The 21,684-nt window shown below is 41.5% G+C and overlaps 3 protein-coding genes across 3 annotated transcripts; 1 reads left to right on the forward strand and 2 right to left on the reverse strand.

The window, feature by feature from the left end:
• Positions 1-6,493: 6,493 nt before the first annotated feature.
• mvk (mevalonate kinase) lies at positions 6,494-15,480 on the reverse strand. The gene is made up of 10 exons (XM_069683266.1): positions 15,212-15,480; positions 14,602-14,749; positions 13,979-14,123; positions 11,955-12,110; positions 10,546-10,649; positions 10,358-10,403; positions 10,112-10,202; positions 9,549-9,668; positions 8,510-8,663; positions 6,494-7,700 (listed from the first exon to the last, which is right to left on the reverse strand). Exons 1-10 carry the CDS (start codon positions 15,287-15,289, stop codon positions 7,549-7,551), a joined length of 1,194 nt encoding a protein of 397 aa, XP_069539367.1. The 5' UTR covers positions 15,290-15,480; the 3' UTR covers positions 6,494-7,548.
• A 333-nt stretch (positions 15,481-15,813) lies between these two features.
• On the forward strand, positions 15,814-17,639 carry mmab (metabolism of cobalamin associated B). The gene is made up of 9 exons (XM_069683506.1): positions 15,814-15,930; positions 16,270-16,328; positions 16,429-16,522; positions 16,609-16,666; positions 16,768-16,840; positions 16,927-17,024; positions 17,115-17,179; positions 17,284-17,343; positions 17,426-17,639. Exons 1-9 carry the CDS (start codon positions 15,827-15,829, stop codon positions 17,508-17,510), a joined length of 696 nt encoding a protein of 231 aa, XP_069539607.1. The 5' UTR covers positions 15,814-15,826; the 3' UTR covers positions 17,511-17,639.
• A 677-nt stretch (positions 17,640-18,316) lies between these two features.
• Positions 18,317-21,610, reverse strand: aldh3b4 (aldehyde dehydrogenase 3 family, member B4). Its single transcript, XM_069683599.1, has 10 exons — positions 21,558-21,610; positions 20,675-20,870; positions 20,420-20,530; positions 20,034-20,154; positions 19,856-19,941; positions 19,521-19,602; positions 19,050-19,439; positions 18,792-18,958; positions 18,604-18,703; positions 18,317-18,516 (listed from the first exon to the last, which is right to left on the reverse strand). The coding sequence occupies exons 1-10, from the start codon at positions 21,608-21,610 to the stop codon at positions 18,317-18,319; spliced, it is 1,506 nt and encodes a 501-aa protein (XP_069539700.1).
• Positions 21,611-21,684: the final 74 nt, after the last annotated feature.

Consider the following 21,684-nt stretch of genomic DNA (forward strand, 5'->3'; position numbering starts at 1 on the left):
ATTACTTTAACATGATAAAATGAAATATAGCCCATCGTGGATTTTCATGAAAAATGTCTGCACTCCTCCATCTACAGGGCTCTAATATTCACAGCTTCGCCATCCTGTCCTTCCTAATAAACTCATTCCAAGATTAGCTTCAAATCAGTGGATTAATGGACACGTCCTTCTTCTTTGTGTCTCAGAGAAAGACTCAGCAGAACGGTCAGAACAATGGCAGAAGTAGCAGTGTAGCAGTTGGAGTGTTATAATTAGCATTCAGAGTGAAAGCGGGATCATGTGACCGTTGGCAGAGTTTCTAAGTTCTGGCCCAATGGACAGAGAGTAAACTCCACAGGGGGAGTCCCCGGGGAGTGAGACATGCTGGGTTTGAGAGGGGTTATTGGACTGTGCTGTCTCTCCGACTGTGAGCCACTGGGGACCGGAGCAGAGGTGCCTGATGGTGCACTGAAGCCTGAGTGTGACACCTGGGCTGTCTGTCACGGCCACAAACACAGACAATGTGACACTTGACAGGATAGGAGTTGAGGCTGCAACAGCACAAGTCAAGACCCGACTGACAGTAAGGATGAGAGGCGTGCAGTTCAACTCAATAATTTCCCCGACACACTTAAGCCCAGGCCTGTTTGTTTCCTTCCGCTTTTCTCCTCCTGTGTTCTTGGCCCTTTAAATAAATCAGGGTCCTGAGGAGGCTGAACCCATCAATTAGAGGCGTCTGATGAGCCTGTGTGTATTAATCAACAGTGTGACAGGCTGAGAAGAGACAGGATGAAGGGCTGCAGTGTCGGAGAGCTTTAAAAGGAGCTCTGACGAACAGGCTCTTAAGACGCATTTCCCAGTCTGCATCGCTAAACTAAACTGATATCCAATTATGTTTCCCACATCGACAAGCTAACAGAGCAGCAGTGAGCAGCGCAGGCTCGCAGTGTCAGAATTGGCCAGGCGCGAGGCTGAGAAACCCAGGACCTTGAAGGAGATGTCACAAGGAGGCCGGAGTCAGCCGCTTGAGTGAGCGATGGTCCACACGCTTGCCTGAAAGCATGACATTGCCGAAGGGGGAAAAACACCATTTTATCATTCAGTGCGATTCGCACCCTCTCTCCCTGTCAAACATGCCATATGTCCCCGTCACAGGTCGTCTTGCTGGCTTATCGAGTGTGACAGGGCTATTCACACACTGCTCCCAATCAGACACCATCTCCTGGAGAAAAAAATCACCAGCATAGCGCAGTGACAGGCTGTCAGGCAGAGGGCACCAACCTCCACAGGGCCTTGGCTGAGAGTCTGCCCATCTGGGGGGAGAGGGGGGGCAAAGGCCAGGGGTTACGATGGGCGACACAACGCAGGCACCCGCACATCCACACACCTCGTGCACACTCTGGACTACTGGAGAGACTGTTTCATTATTCACTCAGCGACGAGGCCGAGATAAAATCCATGTATCAAACAAAGCTTTGATTAAAAGTGCTAATAAAGTTTTTTGTAAGCTTAAAAAAACTCATGTTAAATCTACACGTGTAGCTGCTCTGCTGCCACTGTTTAAAACCCTCACTTTAAGTGCTCTGTGAAACACATTTGACTTGACCTTTCACTGCCTGATCATTGCGACCGTGAAACAGGTTATTTGCCTGACAGGAAACTAAAGTGGTATGTAAACCTCATCTGGGTCTTTTCACTGCGACCTGGTCACCGGCCTATTTTCCTAACCACTAGACCATACGAGGTCCTTATGTGTTGTGCCAATCAGAGGCAGGACAACCAGAGGTCAGTGAAATCCATATGTAGGACGCACGATCTCCGAGCTCTGAGGAAGACGATTTGCTTCCCTCGGTGCACTTCTGGAGTCTGCAAATGTTTACTTTCATGCCAGAGAATCTCAGCGGTACTTAGCCACTTGGCTCCAAACACAATAACACTGCAGATGCTGAATATATTCACTAAGTGAGCAATCAGTTGCAAAGTGGGCTGAAAATTACACTTATCCCCCCTGTGATGATATGCATGGAGGAAGAAGTCAGAGAGCAAGAGACGGAGCAGAGGGGCAAGGGGGGAGAAGTGGTATCACCTGATCTGTCTTATCTTAAAAAAGCGGCGGTTTGTGTCACCTCGACTCTTCAGAAACACAGATAGAAACCCTCCTGGCACATTTTTATATGAGAGATTTCTGTGAAATGATTGCTAATCTATGCAAAAAAGCAATCAGTGACTCATTCATAATGCATGAGCAACGAGATACCAATTTTGCAACGCTTTCGGATTATTAGATGTTATCGTGAATGCAGCAGATGAAATATGAACACTCCTACCTGTCCCGTTGTAATTACACGACTGCAGCGGTCGAGAGAGATACACTGGAGGAGAGTTTAAAGGAAGACACATACAGAGAGACAGACACATATAACAACCATTACTATCCGACTGCAGATCACACTAGAAGGGAATATTTGTTTCTAACAGCTTTATGTTTCCATTTGTGCCGTGATTTATCAACCTAAAAGCTGTGGTTTTAAGTACATCTGGCTGACATTTTAATGGTCCATCAATCACTCGGTGTCACGTGAGAACAGTTTGAGATCATCCTCCTCTCCGAGCCTCTGAGGGAAAGAAAAAAAAAACGGAATCCAATAAATTGGCTGCAATCCCGGGAAATGATGAGAACCTATTTCTAATTCAAAGCAAGTTCAATGTATGAATGTTAGATAAGCTGCTGCTCAAATTAATGCAAATCAAATTTCATTTAGGATATTTTTGTTCTATAAAGACTGAAACGCACTGAATGTGTTTGTGTGCCAGTTTCTACACTGCAGTTCAAAGCATGACAAAACAGTTCCTGTTTGGATTAGTGGCTTCAGATTAATAAGTGCCATGTATTATTATTATTATTATTATCACATTATAATGTATTTCTTGTACTTGTTGTTTAACATGTCTCCTCTTTTTAACAAAAACATTCAGGTCTGAATTGATGACCTTTGACCTTTCCAGTCTCATTAGTTTGTTCACAACCTCACATTCAACTGGTCTCACATGAGAGAGAGTGTAGCTCAGCCTCTCTTCTTCCTTCTGCTGTATAAACACTAAAAAAAACCCAACTTTTCAGCGTTGGTGTTAGCGTGTCTGGATTGCACCTGGAAGCCTCATGAAAAGAGCTGACAGATTTCATACTTTTACATTCTGGGCAACTTCGACACGAGGGATTTGCTCTTAAAACGGAGCACAGCCAGGATGAAGGGTGGTATAAAAATCAATGAGGCTTTTCAAAGGCAACAAGAAAAACCAGCGCCTTAGCCTGCAATTAAACAAGAGCGCTTCTGGCACTGAGGAATGACAGAGCGTGTTTCAGGTGCCCTCGACTTCACACAATCAATTACAGGATCGATACAATGACATGATACAATTCCAGGATGGAAAATGGGACGTGGGCTGGGAGTCGCTCTGTGTCATGTGTTTCACATGTTTACAATAATACAGCTCAGGCAAGTCTATACACTGCGGGGCCCCTTTCATAAACATGAGGGGGCCCAGTTGTAGACCAAACAGATCCTCCAGGTGGAAACCTCGGCTGAAATGTTTTGTCTAAAGGGAAAGAAGAGGTTCCCAGTCCGGGGGCCGGGAGCTGAAGTTTCTGAAGATTATTAACAGGACAGGAAACAGAAAAAAACATGACACAAGCAGTCTGTCAGATAACTTGCAATGCAGGGAATTAGACTTTAGGTGCAGAACAATAAACACAGAAGTATTTTACAGTAGTGCTCCTATTATCAGTGAACTTAAGATAAAAAATAGACTACAAGAATAAGATATAAAAAAGCAATATAATACAAAATATGAACACTTGGTGTTGAAGTTATGACTCTTCAAGTTATGCAGTGTACAGACATTCATCGTCCCCTGAGGATGAATCTGAATGATACCCCCTGATCTTCCTCATGCATCACCAAGAACTTTATATTTTTGAAATATCTCAGAATTTTTGGATGGATCATGAACTTTTTAAATATTCATGTACTCCTCAGGTTAAATTGTGTTAGTTTTCCTTTACTTTTCCTCTCACATCATCATCAGGGCAAAATTTCTTCAATTTATGGCAAAAAAAAAAAAAATTAAAGGCTAAATGCTAATTCTCACATGTTAGCATGGTAATGTAACATGGTTAATTATGCTTCCACTTAACATGCCACCAGATCTAAATATGTGTATTATGTTTATGTATTTATACTTACATATTTTGGTTCAGTGTTCTGTCACTTGAAATATATTTGCGTGGTTGTCCACTGGGGACGGACGCAGCCTACGTTCTGCCCGGTTTAATTTACCGATCCTGAATGCATGTTCCAGAATGTTCCGGTGATCGCCCTATTTGTCCAGCACCAGAATAAACAACCGAACTGGGAATCCTCGTCTGCGATACTTTTAAAACGACACAACACAAGATCACACCTGTTACACTAACATGCTAAAAAAATACACCTTCTAAAAATCAGCATGTTAGCATTGTAATTTTAAGAATGTTAGCATACTGATATTAGCATTAGGCTAGTTTAAACTATAGTTGTAGTAGTAGTAGTTTGTTTTCTGGTGAATATACGGACTAATAATTTGAATTAATGGATCATTTTACCTCTTCCAGGCTCTACATGTTATTCTAATAAAACAAGGGGAGAATAATCATCCTTCACAACAGGTAAACAGATATAACTAATGATGAGGGCCCAAGTAGAGGCTTCTTTGTTTTGACGGGGTCACAATGCAAAAAGGAATCAAGCTCCACCAGCAAGGTGCTAAATCAGTCCAACAATTCAACGTTCCTCCCGAAAAACTAAATCCTCACACTTCTTCGCCATCACCCCTGCACCCTGCTGTCTTAATTGGACCCCTGCTACTAACACCATCCGTCCCCCTCCCTGACTTACTGAAAGGGCAAAACACCCCCATGAGGATCGTTCGGCCCATCATGACTGAGAGGAGCTCACGCTGTTGATGCTGGCTCTGTCAGTGTGCAGATATGAATGCTGGGAGAGGATGCTCGCACAAACCTTCCCCCCGCTGAGGACAATTGCACATCCCCCTTTTGACACAGATACTGTGACATATATTATACCACACGCAAGTCAATAACAAGCGACAACATATTGTGATGCAGAGGCCTCGGTATGGAAATGCTCTCTGTAGGAAGTCGTAAAAGCAGAGGCCAACAGCAACACGGTATCTTGTCAGTCAGGTCTAATTCTGTATTCAAACTTAATGGCTCCTGACAAGCATTTCACCAGTCGACGGAGAGACCAGAGGGAATGTGCCACAGTGAGCATGACCACTCAGCAAATTCACATTTAACATTTCATTCCTGCTGCCTGGACTAAATGAATTATACATCCTCGATTCCCCCACATTGATCCATCCAGACAAAACTCCCTAAACGTTAAATGTTAAATGATTTGTACGTCTCCGTCCCGGCTGCCGGGACAGCGCACTGTTTCCACCATATCTCTCTGATTCTGACATTCTCCCTCTATCCTTGACCCCCTTTCTTCACTCCCTCTGTTATCTGAAATAATCTCAGGGCCTCTTTAGATTCTATTCATCAGAGCAGAAAGAAGCAGGCGCTGACACTGATAAAAAAAAATACCATCTGTGCCTCGCAGGGGTAAAAGGAGTGAGAGAGAAGCAGACAGAAAAGAAAGAGAGGGGCTTCAAATGAAACAGGCTCTGTTGTCTCCCTCTTGTCCCCCCTCGTCAATGCCATTTCAATTGAAAAGCGCAGTGGTAATTAAATTCCAGCAGGGGTTAGGGGCAACTGTGCGGCGCACTGACGGGGGGCTGCCCTGACATAAAGATGACACAATTCAAGAGGACAGAGGGGGCCAGGCGGAAAAGGAGGGAGGGTGACAAATGTTGTTTATTCACGTACACTGCCAGATTCGTGCTCCTCAATCTTCATGACATTTAAAAAATAGAAAATGAAATGGATATTCAGACTCAACCGAATCCCACCATGACCTTTTCCCCAAATCAGGGATATTCTAAACAGATCCGTCTTCTGTATCTGCAGCATGTGCAGAATATTTTGTAATGCTCAGGCGGGATGAGCAATTAGGTGGGGAAGAATTTGGGAAAAGCTGGCGTGTGCGTGTGTGTGTGTGTGCGTGTGTGTGCATATGTGTCAGCACAAATGTGTGACTCACAGAAAGATGCTGGTTGTTGTTGATTCACATTATAGTGGCGCTAATCCAGAGGCTCCAGAGAGGCCACACACTCCTGCTGTCCCCCTCTCCCCATCCTGTTAGCAAAACAACACAGCCGGTTTGTCTCGAACTGCACAAACCAGCAGCATGTGGCATGCATTATTTACCGAACCTGAACAGATAGAGAGTTTATATTATCCTCTGAGAGATTTCTAATTAATAAATCACAGGGAACTCTTTCAGCACCCGTCTGCAGTGAGACACTTTATGTTAAAAGCAGAGCACAATAAAAGAGTATGGCAGCATCAAAGCAGCATTCATCTGTCTTTACTATAATGTACGAGTCTTTTACATTATAAGCAAATAGTCCTTAGAGTATATTCATGACATCATCTTTTCCTGGCCCAAGCTTGTTCAGACATGTTCTCACTGATATGGTTCATGATGCAGAGAAATATTAAAGCACAGTCGCTTTGATAAACTTGAAGAACTGTAAAGAAATTATTTCAATAAGACTCGTTTACTTTTGTTAAAGAAACCAAAAAAGAACATCAATCATCGTCCTTCTCTTCTTATTATAATTTCCTGTCATTCGACAAATGACCACTTTTATTCTAGCTGTTATCCAACAACACTGTATGTTATAAAGACAGGAGAGAGCAGTTAATGACTGATGATGCTTTAATCTGTTACGATAGGTTTGCCCTGACGCTTTTAATATTTGGATGAAACAATAAATTAAAGTCTGCTGGTGCTTGGCTTACACATTAATCAATTTATCAGAGCCTCTTAACGTAAATCCTGTTTCATAAAAAGCATTTGTGTGACTCTGACGCCATCTAGTGGTCAGAGTGCTCAGCACATTTAATTGTACCCTTGAGTGTGTTTGATAAGCAAACACTCCAAGAAACCAAAAGAATTAAATCCACTTCATCCATCCATTCGTTATCTACACTGCTTATCCTGTTCAGGGTCACGGGGGGGGCTAGGGCCAATCCCAGCTGTCATTGGGCGAGAGGCGGGGTACTCCCCGGACTGATCGCCAGGGCTGACACAGACAACCTTTCCCGCTCACACCCACACCTACGGGCAATCTAGAGTCACCAGTGAACCTAACGAGCATGTCTTTTAAATCCACTTCATTTCCCAACAGTTTAATATCACTCATTTGTTAGAGAAACACACGCATGGGTTTTTGATTGAAAACAATTAAACAGTTTTTAAAGGCAGCAAAATCTAAACTAACACGGAGGGAAGCTCCATCTCTGCTCGTTATAAAATCCTCCTTGGTCCACTTTAGTCCATGTAAGAACACCAAATTAAAAGCCTGTCTGTCCTCTTCCTCGGCCACAGCCGCAGGAGTGTCTCAGTGATGATTTAAAATCTCCAGAACGTCCTCCTTAACAGAGAGACGAGAGTGCTGCTGGACACCCGGCCCGCCGATACTCGTCTCCCAGCAGTCAAAGCCGCAGTCTCTCAAGTCCTGCACTGTGGCCTGGATAACCGAGGAGTCTGTTTCTACAAAATAAACAAGTCATAAGAAAGTCACGTCAAAGACATTAAGGTCAGAGTGGTCTGTAGTTGTATATAAAGAAAAACAATGCAATTTAATGGGAAAGCTGTCGTTGAATGTGAGGACTGTAAAGGTATCCTGCTTTCAGGAGGGATCCTGTAACATCTTGGTCACTAACAGTAAAAGACAATGATGACTTCAGACAGTCATGTTGTGTGTAGGAATTTAATGACTCATCAATCAGTGAGCCGACCAAACATCTTTAGAGAAAACCGACACGAGAGCTGCAGCTCACACGCACAGAAACGCTTCATTTTAAAGGTTTCACACGTATTAAAATGTAATATGCTTCAGGCTACAGGAATACACAAATACAGAACGTATGGGGTTTTCTGTTTGTTTTCGTTAAAGACAGTTTCTTTTTAACCATTCGCACAGAGCAGTATTACCCACAATCCTTAGTGTTTTCTGCCACTCAAATAATCATTTTAGCGAGGAGGAATAGGGAAGAGTTAAAAGAGGTCTGAGAGCTTGACTCATCAAATTTATCCTTATCAAATCCCTTATCTAATTAAATTCATTATCTGTAGCAGGCTGCAGTATGGCCTTTACAAAATGAGAGATTTCTTTTAATTAAATACGTCATTGACACTGGGGAAGAGTAGCTATGACAGCAGGAAGCAAATAGGCAGCAAATGTGCGTTCCAGGTAGATTCAGGAACCATGACAGTAAACAAAGACTGCAGTGCTTCATATTGAAATGTGCTGCTGATGCGTTTGATTGCAACGGCAAAATATACACTTGATACAGTACCTGGTCTCAGGAGGGTGATGCCGCAGCCTCCTCCCCCCGCGCCCGTTAGCTTGCTGTGGAGCCCTTTGGTCAGTGTGACCCGGCACAGGGTGTCCAGAGCTGGATGTCCCACCCCAATCACATTCAGGTGGTGCTGGTTAATGTCAATGAGCTCCTGTAGATGACACAGCTGAGAGTGAGTCATGAGGATGTGAATAGGGGCTCTCTGATTTAAGACATTTTACACTACAAAGGGAATGTGGTGGAACAATTACATTTTGCTACTGTTATATCTCAATGACACATTTTTAATTGAAGATGCTGGACACCAGGCGTGTTCAGACAAACTTGGAAACAAGTGAAGGAACAAAGGGCATTCCTAAGACTAGATACATTCCTATGACCGATCAAAGAATAGAAGTAGGCTGTTTTGGGTTTTTTTTTTTCAATTCATATAAAATCTGACTGTCCTTAAGAATACATTTTATTTATATAGCGCTTTAAAAGGTACTCAAAGACACTTTACATGTAAAAACAACATAGCAAGACATTAAAAAGCAATATACAGTATAAAACAATCAAGGTGCAATTAAACACAGGGTCACAGATTAAAAGCAGATTTGAAAAGGTGGGGTTTGAGTCCAGTTAATCTGTCCTTAACAGCCTGAGTTTAAACTTTAAACATTTTAATAAATGTGTATTTCTGTGCTAAACAACAGACATAACAAATGAATAGGTTAAATAGCCAACTTTAAATTATGACCATCTAATAATCTGTGTTCTCATAAATGAACCGACGTCAGCTCTGTATGGCTGCATAAACTGTGTAAGGCCAATGTCTTTTATATCAGACATCTTTTTTATATTTTAATCAGACCTTTTTTCATATTTATAATTTTATGATAAATGATCAAAGGGCCTGATTGGCCAGATTGAAGCAATTGAAGAGGTCGGCATAAAACAATTAATTGATTAATTAATTAATTGCATTTCCCCTCGGGGATTAATAAAGTATGCCTTCTTCTTCTTCTTCTTCTTCTTCTAATTAGTATGCGAGTACCTCCAGAGTGTTGTAGTGCTCCCCTGTGATTGGCTGTTTTGTCATCTCTGAGAGGACTTTCTCACAACTGCAGGAAACGGCATCAACGGAGTCCAGCACCGGGGTCATGACAGAGGGAAACTACAGGAGAGGAACACAAAAACAAAGGAACTCAACACAACTTGTGAACGTTTCTGCACGAGTCTTTACGGCAGATTATGTTGAAAACAACAAGAGTCTTTGTGCTTTTGTTTTAAATAACCTGGAACAGTTTAAATGATGGATAAGCAGAACACAAAAACAGTTTGTAAAATTGCAGGTTTGACTTTGGTTGTGCTCCAGTCTGATCACAACACTGCCACAACACCGTCCGGGCTTATCTGTGTGTGAGGCAGAAAGCTGCACACCTGCTGGTGTCACCACGGCAACAGCACACAGGGGTTCTGCCTAAGAGTTTAATTTCAATATTTTATGAAGGCACTCAACAGCAGGCTCTGGAGTATCTGCCATGCAAAAGCACCGCCTATTATATTAATTACAGTGTCGGCAAGTAACACACGGGGGAGGAAGAAAGCGTTTAGTACCTTGTTAATCTTGTCCTTCACCCGGGCAACAAGTACCTTGGTGCTGCGCGGTACTTTGGTGTTAGTGAGGAGGATTCTTAATAACGGCACCCTGGAAGTAAAGCACACACAACAGAGAGTTAATTCTGCTGCTCTGATAATGCCCTCAATTTACTTAGAGCATATTTGGTTTTTGTGAGGGGAAAAAATAGACTTTATTGACTCACTGTGTCCTCTAATAAAATCATATTCAAACAGTGTCAATACCTGCTCAGTGGTATTATCTTCCCGGCCAAGAATCTCAGCATGCCACCTACAAACAGGGAAATCTAAATTATTAAAAAGATAATGATCAAGTGATGGTAATGAACAGTAGCGTTATAATACTCCAGTGACTCCCTGACAGAGGGCTCTTTGTCCACAGGAGGTATAACACCAAATGTATTGCATCTTACCCCATGTTCCTACAGCGTTGTCCACTCCTGAAGGGTTACCGTGGATGATCTTCTCCCCTTGGAAAGCCCAGCTGTTGATCAGCTCCAGGTCCTCCTGACACCACCTGGGATTATACAGAAATTAGTAACTACCAACTACCTCTTCTACATGTACATGGAGAGGGAACATTCATCTTTGTCTTTTCCAAATGGACACATTTGATTAATAGTTCTAAAATGTTGCATTTTGGTAGGTACAAAATACCAATGACACTTTGGGCACACAAAACATAAAATCCCACAAAATGACAAAGACTGTACATACTGAATCTATCTACTACAACAGATCTTAGTAGAAGAGCATTCATGTCGGCAGCTCCAGATCTTTGAAAAAGTCCTCTAAAAAGATTTGATGTTGTTTAAAGTAATAATCTTAGATAGATTAGATAGATTTTCATGTAAATAAATGTCTTGTAAGTCACTATCTATCATTACCGAATAAGTTAACACAATGGTGATTGAGCCTATGGCCCACTGATGAAAGCCTTTGCATTTGCAGTATATAGTATTATTATGGACTGTGTGTCTGTGGAGACATTCAGGGAAAAAATCAGAAGCGGCGCCCAGTTAGTGACGCGTTTTCCATCATCCAGCAGTGGTTGGTCTGCCAGAGAGGGTAGGCGGAGCTAAGCGGCTGCTTCTCCGGTCTCTGCAAGTGTTGCGAGTAAACAAAATCTACTATGGCTGAACAAACAAAGAAAAGATCGATGACTACAGATACAACTTCAGAAATAAGTGAAAATCCAAAGAAAAAGAAACAAATTGGACTCTCAGATGAAGGCAAACAGTCTAAAAAGGAAAGCGACCGTCAGCGAGGAAAATCAAGAGTGACAACCGGAGCCAACCGTGGACGTCACACATGCAACACTGTTTATTACCATTTATCGCCACAGGTGCCGCCAAAGAGAACAAAACTGAGATCTTTGAGATTAGGACTTTAAAGTGACTAATAATAATGCAGTAAATGAGTAAATCCTCTTCATTTCTCTGTAGGTTGTTTGGGGTGATTTTGTGAGATATAATTATGCAAGAGTGTTAAAGAAATAAACCAAGTTAAATTAAAGTCAAGCTAAAAAATAAACAGTTTATACATATATTAAAAATAATGTAATATCATAAGATTCTCAAAGATGATTTTTTGTGTCAAAGCCTCCAGGGTTGGATAGCATTATACTGTACAGGCCTTCATGTTGAAGCTTGGAGCCCCACCCTGCTATAAATGTCAAGGTCTTTCATTCCCCCTTACAGTCATAGCAAAAACGCAAGATTGTTTAAACGGTGTGAGACATGAAAGAAGTGAAATCTTCCCTGTAGAGAACTTTCCCTAAAAAAAAAATCCCTTAATGTAAGAAATGATTGTATTTCTTTACCTGGCAGTTTGATCCCACTCTTTGAGAGGAGGGGGAATGGCTCCACTGGCACAGAGCAGCGCTGCAGCTAAACACACGGAGTAGGCAGCACTTGAGCCCAGTCCTGCTCCGGTCGGCAGCTCAGACCACACCGTCAGCGTCAGACTGGGCAGCTCGCTGAGAAAAGAAACACAAAAACTGAGCTTCAGTTTATAAAAAGAAAAGAAAAAACACACACCGGGGATCATTATAATTTAGAATGAAAAATAGGTATTCATAATCAACATAATCACTTGTTTTTTAGAAGGTAAAGTATCATATCCCCTTTTTACGATCACATTTAGCGATACTGTTAAAGTCAAAACATAATAAGGATTGTGTAATAAACAGTAATCCCTCCATCTCTATCAGCAACAGAAACTTGCTCGAGATCACTGTCAGTGTGTGTCAGGGAGGCTGCTGTTGGGCAGACAGGGGAATACTCTAAACTAATTGTCCGGCTCTTCTCTCGAGGGGAAAACACATCCAGACTTGTTAAAGGCTGCACTGTGGCCCAGTGCCAGACTCTCATTAGTGGCCATCCTGTCAGAACCCATCACCTCTCTCAGACACGGCCGCACCGTGTCAGCGCCGATTAAACCCCGCCAGCAACCAGCAGCTCTAATGTTCCTGAGCTTCGTCGCTGTTCACAGCTGCTGGAGTGGCTAAAACTAACATCCAGCCTCTCTGTCCAGCTCTCTCAACTATCTTCATTTCAAAGTGGAGGGATTTTTTCTGATACAATGAATATAGCTCTCATTTTTGCAAATAACACATTTCAAAAAGGGGAAGAAAAAGTCTGATTTTCCAATGCATATTATTTTTACACTGCATTGAGACTGTGACTGGGTAAGAGCATTAAAGCAGAGACACAACCAGTGTAATAAACTTTTAAATGGTGAAATATACCCGTGACCTTTGTTGTATTCTACTGGAGCCGCAACGATTAGTCGAGTCATTCATTTGTCAGTCAAAAGAAAATTAATTGCCAACTATTTTGATAATCGACTTGTTTCAGTCATTTTTCAAAGAAAACAGTCTAGTGATAGTGATTTTCTTCCTTCTCTGGGTTTTGGCCTGTTGCTTGGTGTAAAGAAGCAATCTGAAGATGTCTTGATGGCCTTTGGGTAAGTTCAGATCTTGCAGTCTTTGCGTGTGCCACATTTAGGCATTGAGTGTCAGGGCTTCAGGTCATGCCTATTGGTATCTTGTTTTTTTGAATGTGCTTTTGCTGATTTATATTAAAACACTTCTAACACCAATTAATGCTAAAATAAAAAAAAATATTCTAAATTAAACACCATTATGTCCCACTACCATCTACAGAATCTTAGATACAATCCAAATTTTATTCAACTTCATATCAAAAACAAACAAACAAATTGTACAAACAAACTGTAAATCCTTATTTTCTTTCACATCAAACAAGGCTCAAGCAAAAGATCAAGTTTTTTCTGAGACAAGTTAGTTTCATGTCTGGTGAGGACCCTCTTCCCCTCATTGCCTCAATGCACACAGGTGGACAGTCCTTAAAAACAGAAGACTCATGACATGAGCAGAATGCATACTTTCCGATATTCAGCAAAAAAAGCTGAATCTAAATTTTTTAAATAATTTAACGTCTGTCGCTGTCTTGTCTGTCTATCAAAATAGTAGCAACAAAAATAAGAGGTGAAGCTGCAAAAATTGTTGCCTGCAGGCTGCAAAAGTGCCAAATTTGTAAACAATGCAACTCTCCTTTGCCTGTCATTCGAACATATCGACAAGTTTACATCTGCAACTATTGCAGCTGTTACTTTTGTCACCAAAGGTTTCCTCTATTGGAATGAAGCTGCTGTTCTAAATCAACTGGCACTACAGCTCTGCAACTGGCTGATTTTTTGCTGGGCCTGGTATCTGTTTTAAATTGCATTTAAAATATCTGTAGTGTGTTACATGAATTTTGCGGCCATCTGAGCCAATAATTAGGTGAAAAAATGCTGAAAAGAACTGTAGTACCATCTGACCTTGATCGGAACAATGAGATGTAGATGTAGAGGAAAGCTAATGTGGCCATGTTGCAAGTATCCAAGTTTCCATTGGTTACACCAACAAATTCACGCAGCCTCGCCACAAGTTCAGCATCCAGAAGTTTCACCTCCTCCCTCTTACCTGTTAACATAAGTTACGAGACACCATCAGAAACAATACTTGAATTAGTTTCAGCTGTAGGTGTATGACATGAAAACAAAAACAGTAAACATAATATACTGCTAAATGAAGAATTTCACATATATGAAATTTATCCGGCTAAAGACAAAACGTTCAAGATATTATGAAAAGAGAGTTTATGGCTGCATTAGAACCTAAAAAAAACATTACTTTACGCTGTGGTAACAAAGAAGATAAGAATAAGAAACTTCTGACAACACATAAGCCTTGGGGCTCTGAGCAGCATGATGTTTTGACAGTTTTGGAGTTAAATTCTTAATCATATAAAAAACAGAACTCTTTTCCTGACTAAAAATGTGTTTTAGCTCTGTGATTCCCTGTATGCATTGGACTGTGGGATGTATGGTGCAGATGCAGCAGAAAAGATAACATGGTGTATGTTGGTGCTAAAGGTCCCCAGTGCTGTATCATCTCTTACCACAAGAATAAGGAATAAGCCTCTTCAGTTCAGACAGGTCCCAGCAGAGGAATGTGTCAATATTTGGGAGGTTAACGCTAACTTTGCCTGTAGTGGTGGCTGTCAACCGCAAGTATGTTCTCAGGTTCAAACTCACAGCAAGAGCCACCTGTAATGGAGCAGAAAACACAGGGTGATTAAATTGTTACACTTCTTCATACTTAAGCACATGTATCTACCGTAGTTCATATGTATCACAATCAGAATCAGGTTCATTGCAAAGCAGGTTTCCACAAACAATGATTTGAATGTTTGTATATTTTACATCACATTACAACATGCAATTTTACAAGAAAAACTATACTTTGATGTCTTTAAAGTGCTTTTCATACGTTCCAGATGAATTGTTTCAAATTCTTTAAAAGTACAGAAAAAAAACAACTTGTTTGAGGAACAACTTAAGGAAAAAAACAATTAAAACTTATATACTTGAATGTTATAAATGTTTTGTGGAAAACAGTCTATGCAAAGTTTTGTTCTAGAATAGGTATCATCACATTTTTTTCTAAGTGGCTTACCCAGCCTCACTTAATAAACGTTATCATCCCTCTTAGCTGTACTTTCAGGTTACCTTTCCGTGCACGACTGCATGTTCTCCGTGAAGGATCGCCTTCCCTGGAGCAGACACGAAGAAGTCTTTCACTTGCATTACTGTAACAGTTTCCAGAGTATAAAATATGTCCAGAACTGCTTCCCTCGGTAACCCTTGAGTTGAACTTGTCACTGAGAGTGTCAGTAATAGCTAGCTTAGCCACCTTTAGGGGCTGTTAATCCTCTGAAGCAGACACAAGCAAAAGACAACCCTCAGCTCTACGCTTCTCATGAGTACTCGACGAATATTAAGAGTTTAAAATGGCATTTTTTGCAGTTAAAGAGCATGACTTTGCACTAATGCCATTCTCTTTTCAATGCGGCGTGGTGCTGCTGTGGAAATCATGTTAAAAACACAGCTGACACGGAGGAGGAAAGACAAACATAGGTTCGGCTTACAGCATCCAATCAGAGCCGCCGCTACTTGAACACATATTCTTTTGTCCAATTAGCGTCCCGCACTCTCCCACCACACGGTGAGTTGACCAATCGTGCGAGGAAAAGTAAACGCCCATAAACTACGGACACTACGGAGGGACAAAATATTTACACACTACCTTTCACCGTTAGCTGCTAGCTTGTTGTAGCTGCTAACATGGCATCGTTTATTACAAAACCTGCTCACCTTCGCTGCGTTGTAATGACATGCAGGCTGCTGAGCGTGCATCGAACAAGGATAACATTGTGTTCAGACAGAAGGTATTTGTAAATGTGTGTTATTTTTTAAAGTACACGAGCACAGTGTTGAGTTCTTGTCATTCATGTCATTCATGTAATGTAAAATTAGGTAGTACAACATTAGTGTTGCTATGTATCTGTAACACAGGGGGGAAACAGTTGTTCCACTGTAGTAAGAGTGATTATATGAAGCCTTGTTTGACACAGAAAATGTAAAGACCCAGTGACACATAAAATGAATTGTTACTATACTGTGCACCTGCTTTAACGGTTGGTATACCAATCTATAGGTATGTATTAAATGTATTATTTAATCATTGTCCCTCTATTTTATTATCCTGTCTTCCTTTTTCTCAACAGTTATGTCACTGAAGGAGACAACAAGGTACCCAAAATATACACCAAAACTGGAGACAAAGGTTGTTTTTCATAGTTATTAAGAAAGTGAAACATGTTACTTTTCTCTTACATAACTACTTCTCACACAAATTTACTCCAATCCTGCTGTACCCCTGAAAGGTTTCTCAAGCACATTCACGGGAGAAAGGAGGCCAAAGGAAGATCACATTTTTGAAGCCTTGGGAAACACAGATGAGCTGTCATCAGCTATAGGGTAAAATTTGTACTATTCAAATCATCACTATCACTTAAAACTTTTTCTGATCTGACTCACATGAAATGTTAAATTGTACATTACAGCTTGGCCAGAGAATTTTGCCTCGACAAAGGTCACACTTTCACAGATCAGCTGGACAAGGTTTGGTTTTAAAAATCATTTATTCATTTCCTTCAACACAGACATTTTATATCAGCCAGATATAAGATTTCCAACAGTATTTCTTTGCTTTTTCATTGCAGATACAGTGCATTTTACAAGACATTGGCTCCAATATTGCCACTCCACGATCATCTGCAAGAGAAAGTCATATGAGTATGCATTTGCTAGCTAGCCTAATGCAGTATAATATGTTTTGTGTGCTTGATGATCTACAGCTTTATCTGTTCTGCCCTTGTTAGAGAGAACCAAATTTACTGCTCAGCCAATTGCAGACCTGGAAATCTGGATTGATAAATTTACAGAAGAACTTCCCCCACTGACCAACTTCATTTTACCCGTAAGACCTTTGGTACATCTGTAAGTCAGAGTTTTTATGAGAGTCCACATTTTTCCTCTTACACTAATGCTTGTGTTATGTTTGTCACAGTCTGGAGGAAAGAGCAGCGCAGCTTTGCACATAGCTCGGACAGTGTGTCGGAGAGCAGAACGCAGGTCAGCGACAACATGTTTCTTGCCTTTAATGACCTGTTACATGACCCCCTTTGCTTTTCTTATTTGACACAGTTGGTCCTGACATATCTTTGCTCTGCTTCTAGTGTTGCGCCAATCGTGCGGTCAGGTGAAGCAGATCCAGAAGTTGCTAAGTTTTTGAACAGGTCAGTCGAGCGCCCTGAAATTAATATGAGACCATTGTTCTTCTGTCACACACCTCGTAAATGTTTCAATGTTTTCACTCAGATTGAGCGACTACCTGTTCACTGTGGCCAGATATGCAGCCATGAAAGAAAGCAACGAGGAGAAAATCTACACAAGACCTCAATGACCAGATTTTTGCATGAGGATTAACAATGTCAAGGTGTTGTTGGTAGTTGGTTACGCACATGTTCTATTTTTGTAAACATATTAAATATCAATAATGTCAAATTGTTGTGATGCAACTTTCTGCTAAGAAATAAAGCAAATAATAAACTATGTCTGAATCTTAATTCTCAATACAGTTACCTTTTGGTTACTAAATCACACTGTGAGGTGGTTATGATACAGGCTCTATTTAATACAGATGCCACTATATGACCTACGAAAGAATAACCAGACAATTAGCTAGAAGAATAGCTTTTTCAGTGTAGGTATTTTTAATGTTTGTCACCACAGCCAACAGGTGGGATTCCAACAAAGCGATTACACAGGCAGACAAAAGAGCCTTTGTTTACAGTTTTTTTTCTTCAGCAAGTTAAACATTATACAGTAAAAAAGAAGCAGGACAAGATTTGTGGTTACAGAATACTACAAACACATGTACAGGACCGGATCCGCAAAGGGATAACACAAGATCATATTTTGTCCTCAGCTAAAACTGACATAATTAAAGGTTTCTCGGAGTAACTTTCATTTTCACAGAACAGGAAATCTCACAGATTCAGTTGAGGTGATGTACAGTCATTGTAGTGCAGCGGAGATACTTCAAAATAAAGGAGCGCAACTCTTGTTCTTAAAGGTTTTGAGAAACTATTATGGATATTATTCCTCCTCTGTAAGATGGAGCAGAGCACCAGTCAGCAGGCTTTAATACAACAACAATTCATTTCCATGTCAGGACTTAGGACACACTGTTATCACCCTCCCACACAGTCACAGGATCTGGCACCAGCCCTGGCTCTTCTGCGACAGGGTGCTGGCCCATGTCATCAGAGACAGATTGCGGTCTTCATAGGGAGGATAGCGCAGATAGGTAACACACTCAAAGCGTGTGCCTCTCAGCAGACATGATTTCCTGTGAGAGAAGGTGTCAAAGCTCTGGCGGCCATGGTAGGAACCTGTTCCACTGGCGCCTGTCGAAAAGGTTTAACAGTTAATATATCATAGGTTATTTTATTTTCTTCCACTATGTTTGGTATTATTTGCAGCCAACAACTTACCAACTCCACCGAAAGGCAGAGCCACCATTAGACTCTGCAGGACGCTGTCATTGGAGCAAAAGCTTCCACTAGAGGTCTCACTCATCAGCCGTGAGATGACCTGCATGTCAGAAAGGCCATAACGCCATTAGAATATACATCACTCTGTTCGCACAAGCAATACAAAGAGTTTTTAGTCTGTCACACACCTTGTAGTTGTTGGAATATGCATACACGCAGAGGGGTTTCTCCTGCTTATTTATGAAGGCGATCGCCTTGTCAATATTCTTTACATTCAGAATAGGAAGAACTGGGCCAAGAACCTCCTGCTGCATGATGGGATCATTTCCTGCTACCTCAGTCAAAATGGTTGGGGCTTCAGGGACAGAAAAGAAAAAAGTTTGAATATAACAGTAATTTTGAATATAAATAATATTTTAAAAGAATCCCACACATAGCTCACTTACCGATGTACTTCTCTGCTTCCATCACTTGCCCGCCCACAGTCACTTTGCCAGATCTCCACAGCAGGTCTCTGGTACGGTTGAAGATCTCCAAATTGACCATCCGGCCATAACTGCGGGACTCTCTGGGATCAGAACCGTAAAAATGCATCAGGCAGCTCTTCAGGGCCTGCACCAGCTGTGCTTTCACATCCTCATGGCACAGGATGTAGTCAGGAGCCACCATGCTCTGTCCAGCGTTGTGAAAACGGGCCCAGGCGATGCGCTGAGCGGTGGTTTTGATGTCACAATGCTGGTCTACATAGCATGGGTTCTTTCCGGACAAAATCAGGGTGACAGGTGTGAGTGTGCAAGCTGCAGCCTGAGCAATTCTGGTTCCCTCCTCCTTGTTTCCTAGGGGTTAACAGAAATCCCAAATTACTTCATAACTAAAAACATTTTACAGAATTAATTTATAGCTAAATTTGTGTTTACCTATAAAGAAGACATGGTCAAATTTAAGTTCCACAATTTCAGGCAAGTCAGTTATGCCCGCAAGAATCACATGGAAGCACTCCTTGAGGGGAAGAAGAATCATAGATCAGATTAATACAGCTATACTGCAGCTTTGAAGGCCCTTATTGTCAAACAATACACAGAATAAAACTGCAAAATCAAAGTGTGAGATTCAGCTTTTCATTTGGCCTTGGATAACGAAAAGTTGTATGTTTTTCCATGCTCTCTTTAAAGTCTCCTCTAACCCTGAAACTGATCGACTCAGTAACTTTTTAAATTACTCAATCCACCCTCCCCGCTATGTCATTACTCACATTGTCCAAGTAGAAGGGGGTGAGACGATGCAGACACTCTGCTGTGTGAGCGGTGTACTCAGAGGGGCTGATGATTGCACAGTTTCCTACACAAATTAATTAAACATCATCAGTGACCTGTGTGAGGAGAAAGGCACTAGAATTAAACTGATTAAACAAGTGTGTCGAGTCTCAGCACCTGCTGCGATGGCCCCCACCAGTGGCACCAGACACATTTGGACAGGGTTACACCAGGACCCCATGATCAACACCACCCCCAGCGGCTCACTGACCACCAGACACTCATCCAGCGTGGTGGACTGTTTCAATCAGATGAGCTCAAAATTAGGTTACAAGTCAAAAACAGTGAAGTCAGAATCAGTTTATAGGTGGACTAAAAGAGAGCAAAATGTTATTATTACAAATAGGTCAAGGCAACTCAACAAGTTTTAATCGGCTTTAACGGGCCTGGAACAATACATTTCTTTGTTCTAGCGAGATGGAATGTGCACTGAAAGTAGGTTAAATCAACAATCCCAATAATACTTAGAAGATGCTTTTGTTATAGAAAAACAATAGTCTCACCCAGCTTCTTTCTACATGCTGCGGCTGAATCCATTTCTTAAGGTTGTTGATGGCATGAAGAGCCTCATTCTTGACAAGAATCAGTTCTGATAAAACCGTCTCGAAACGAGGCTGGTTAAAAACAAAAAGACCGGAATGAAAATAAAGAAAAATAAATGCCAAGAAAAGAGAGTTTAAAACATCTTGTCACTTGCTATTGGCATGGTTTTATGTTCTTATCAAACAAACATTGTAGGTGACTGTCCCCCCTCACACCTTATGAAGGTCTCTTCCAAGAGCATCCACAAAGTCACTCTCATGATCCTGCAGCATCCGCACCAGAGCCTCCAGCTGAGCCAGTCTGAAGCTCTCCTTCAGGGTGCGTCCAGCTTGAAAGGCGACTCTGGACCTTTTTAGCAGATCCACACACTCCAGAGGGTAAGTCTTCAAACACGGCTCCCCGAGCCTGGTCCTGAAACAGCGGCATCATCACCAGTTTTTAAGACCACAATAAAATACAATAACACCCTATATATCCATATCTCAGTGTCATCATACCTCCTGCATGTAAGCCGGCCATTTCTCTGACAAGCATGGCACGCCTTTACTTTCAAGCTCATGTTTATTCCAGTGTTCTCCACTGCTGGCCTTTCTCAATGGAGTTAGTGTGCAGTTGAACTTATGCGCTGGTTAAATAAAAGCCCTTCTGGAAGGCAGGGGGAATTTTGCAAATCCAAACTACCTCAGCCAATCATGTGGTGCACATAAACAACCAAACCAACAAAAGCTGGGGTCTTTAATAACTCTCAACCCAGGCTATCCAAGCGACATGTGGAGGACAGCAGAGGTTTCCCCTTTAGTCACCAGTATTTGACAGTTACACACATAAAAAAACAAAAACAAATCTTCTTCTGCTTCTGTGCTTGGTTCTTTTGCTTGGAAAAATTATTTGTATTAGTATGATTATTTGCAAAAATAAATACAAAATTAAATAAAAATGACAAAAAATAGATTCCTTTAAAAGAAGGTCATATTAAATATTTAAGGCAATATCAAAAACAGTTACCTAGGCTACTTTAAAGGTGCAGGGATACCAAAACGTTGTGTGTTATAGGAAAAGCGATATACAGTAGCTAAAGTGTTGCTGGCGTCTATTTACCTTCGCAGCGCTTTGAACCACCGGGACGGAGAGGGGCTCGGCGGACTGCTCATGGTTATCTTCAAGCTCAGGTGGATGCAGGTAAACAGCCGAGTCACAAGTACACCGTCCACCACTCATTAACTGT

The sequence above is a fragment of the Semicossyphus pulcher genome, unplaced genomic scaffold (assembly GCF_022749685.1).
Source record: "Semicossyphus pulcher isolate SPU_LCO1_2020_fin unplaced genomic scaffold, fSemPul1.0.p SCAF_6, whole genome shotgun sequence".
NCBI classification, from domain to species: Eukaryota; Metazoa; Chordata; class Actinopteri; order Labriformes; family Labridae; genus Semicossyphus; species Semicossyphus pulcher.

Excerpts from the sequence above, each read along its gene's own strand:
- mvk (XM_069683266.1), bottom strand. The coding sequence starts at position 15,289 with ATGCAAGTGAAAGACTTCTTCGTGTCTGCTCCAGGGAAGGCGATCCTT. Across the intron at positions 10,650-11,954 it reads GAGTGGGATCAAACTGCCAG|GTGGTGTCAGGAGGACCTGG; the intron begins GTAAAGAAATAC and ends GTATAATCCCAG. Across the intron at positions 8,664-9,548 it reads AGCACTACAACACTCTGGAG|GAGCTCATTGACATTAACCA; the intron begins GTACTCGCATAC and ends TGTCATCTACAG.
- mmab (XM_069683506.1), top strand. The coding sequence starts at position 15,827 with ATGGCATCGTTTATTACAAAACCTGCTCACCTTCGCTGCGTTGTAATG. Across the intron at positions 15,931-16,269 it reads ACATTGTGTTCAGACAGAAG|TTATGTCACTGAAGGAGACA; the intron begins GTATTTGTAAAT and ends TTTTCTCAACAG. Across the intron at positions 17,180-17,283 it reads TGTCGGAGAGCAGAACGCAG|TGTTGCGCCAATCGTGCGGT; the intron begins GTCAGCGACAAC and ends CTCTGCTTCTAG.
- aldh3b4 (XM_069683599.1), bottom strand. The coding sequence starts at position 21,610 with ATGAGCAGTCCGCCGAGCCCCTCTCCGTCCCGGTGGTTCAAAGCGCTG. Across the intron at positions 20,531-20,674 it reads TTGGAAGAGACCTTCATAAG|CCTCGTTTCGAGACGGTTTT; the intron begins GTGTGAGGGGGG and ends GTTTTTAACCAG. Across the intron at positions 18,517-18,603 it reads TCTGCCTTTCGGTGGAGTTG|GCGCCAGTGGAACAGGTTCC; the intron begins GTAAGTTGTTGG and ends CCTTTTCGACAG.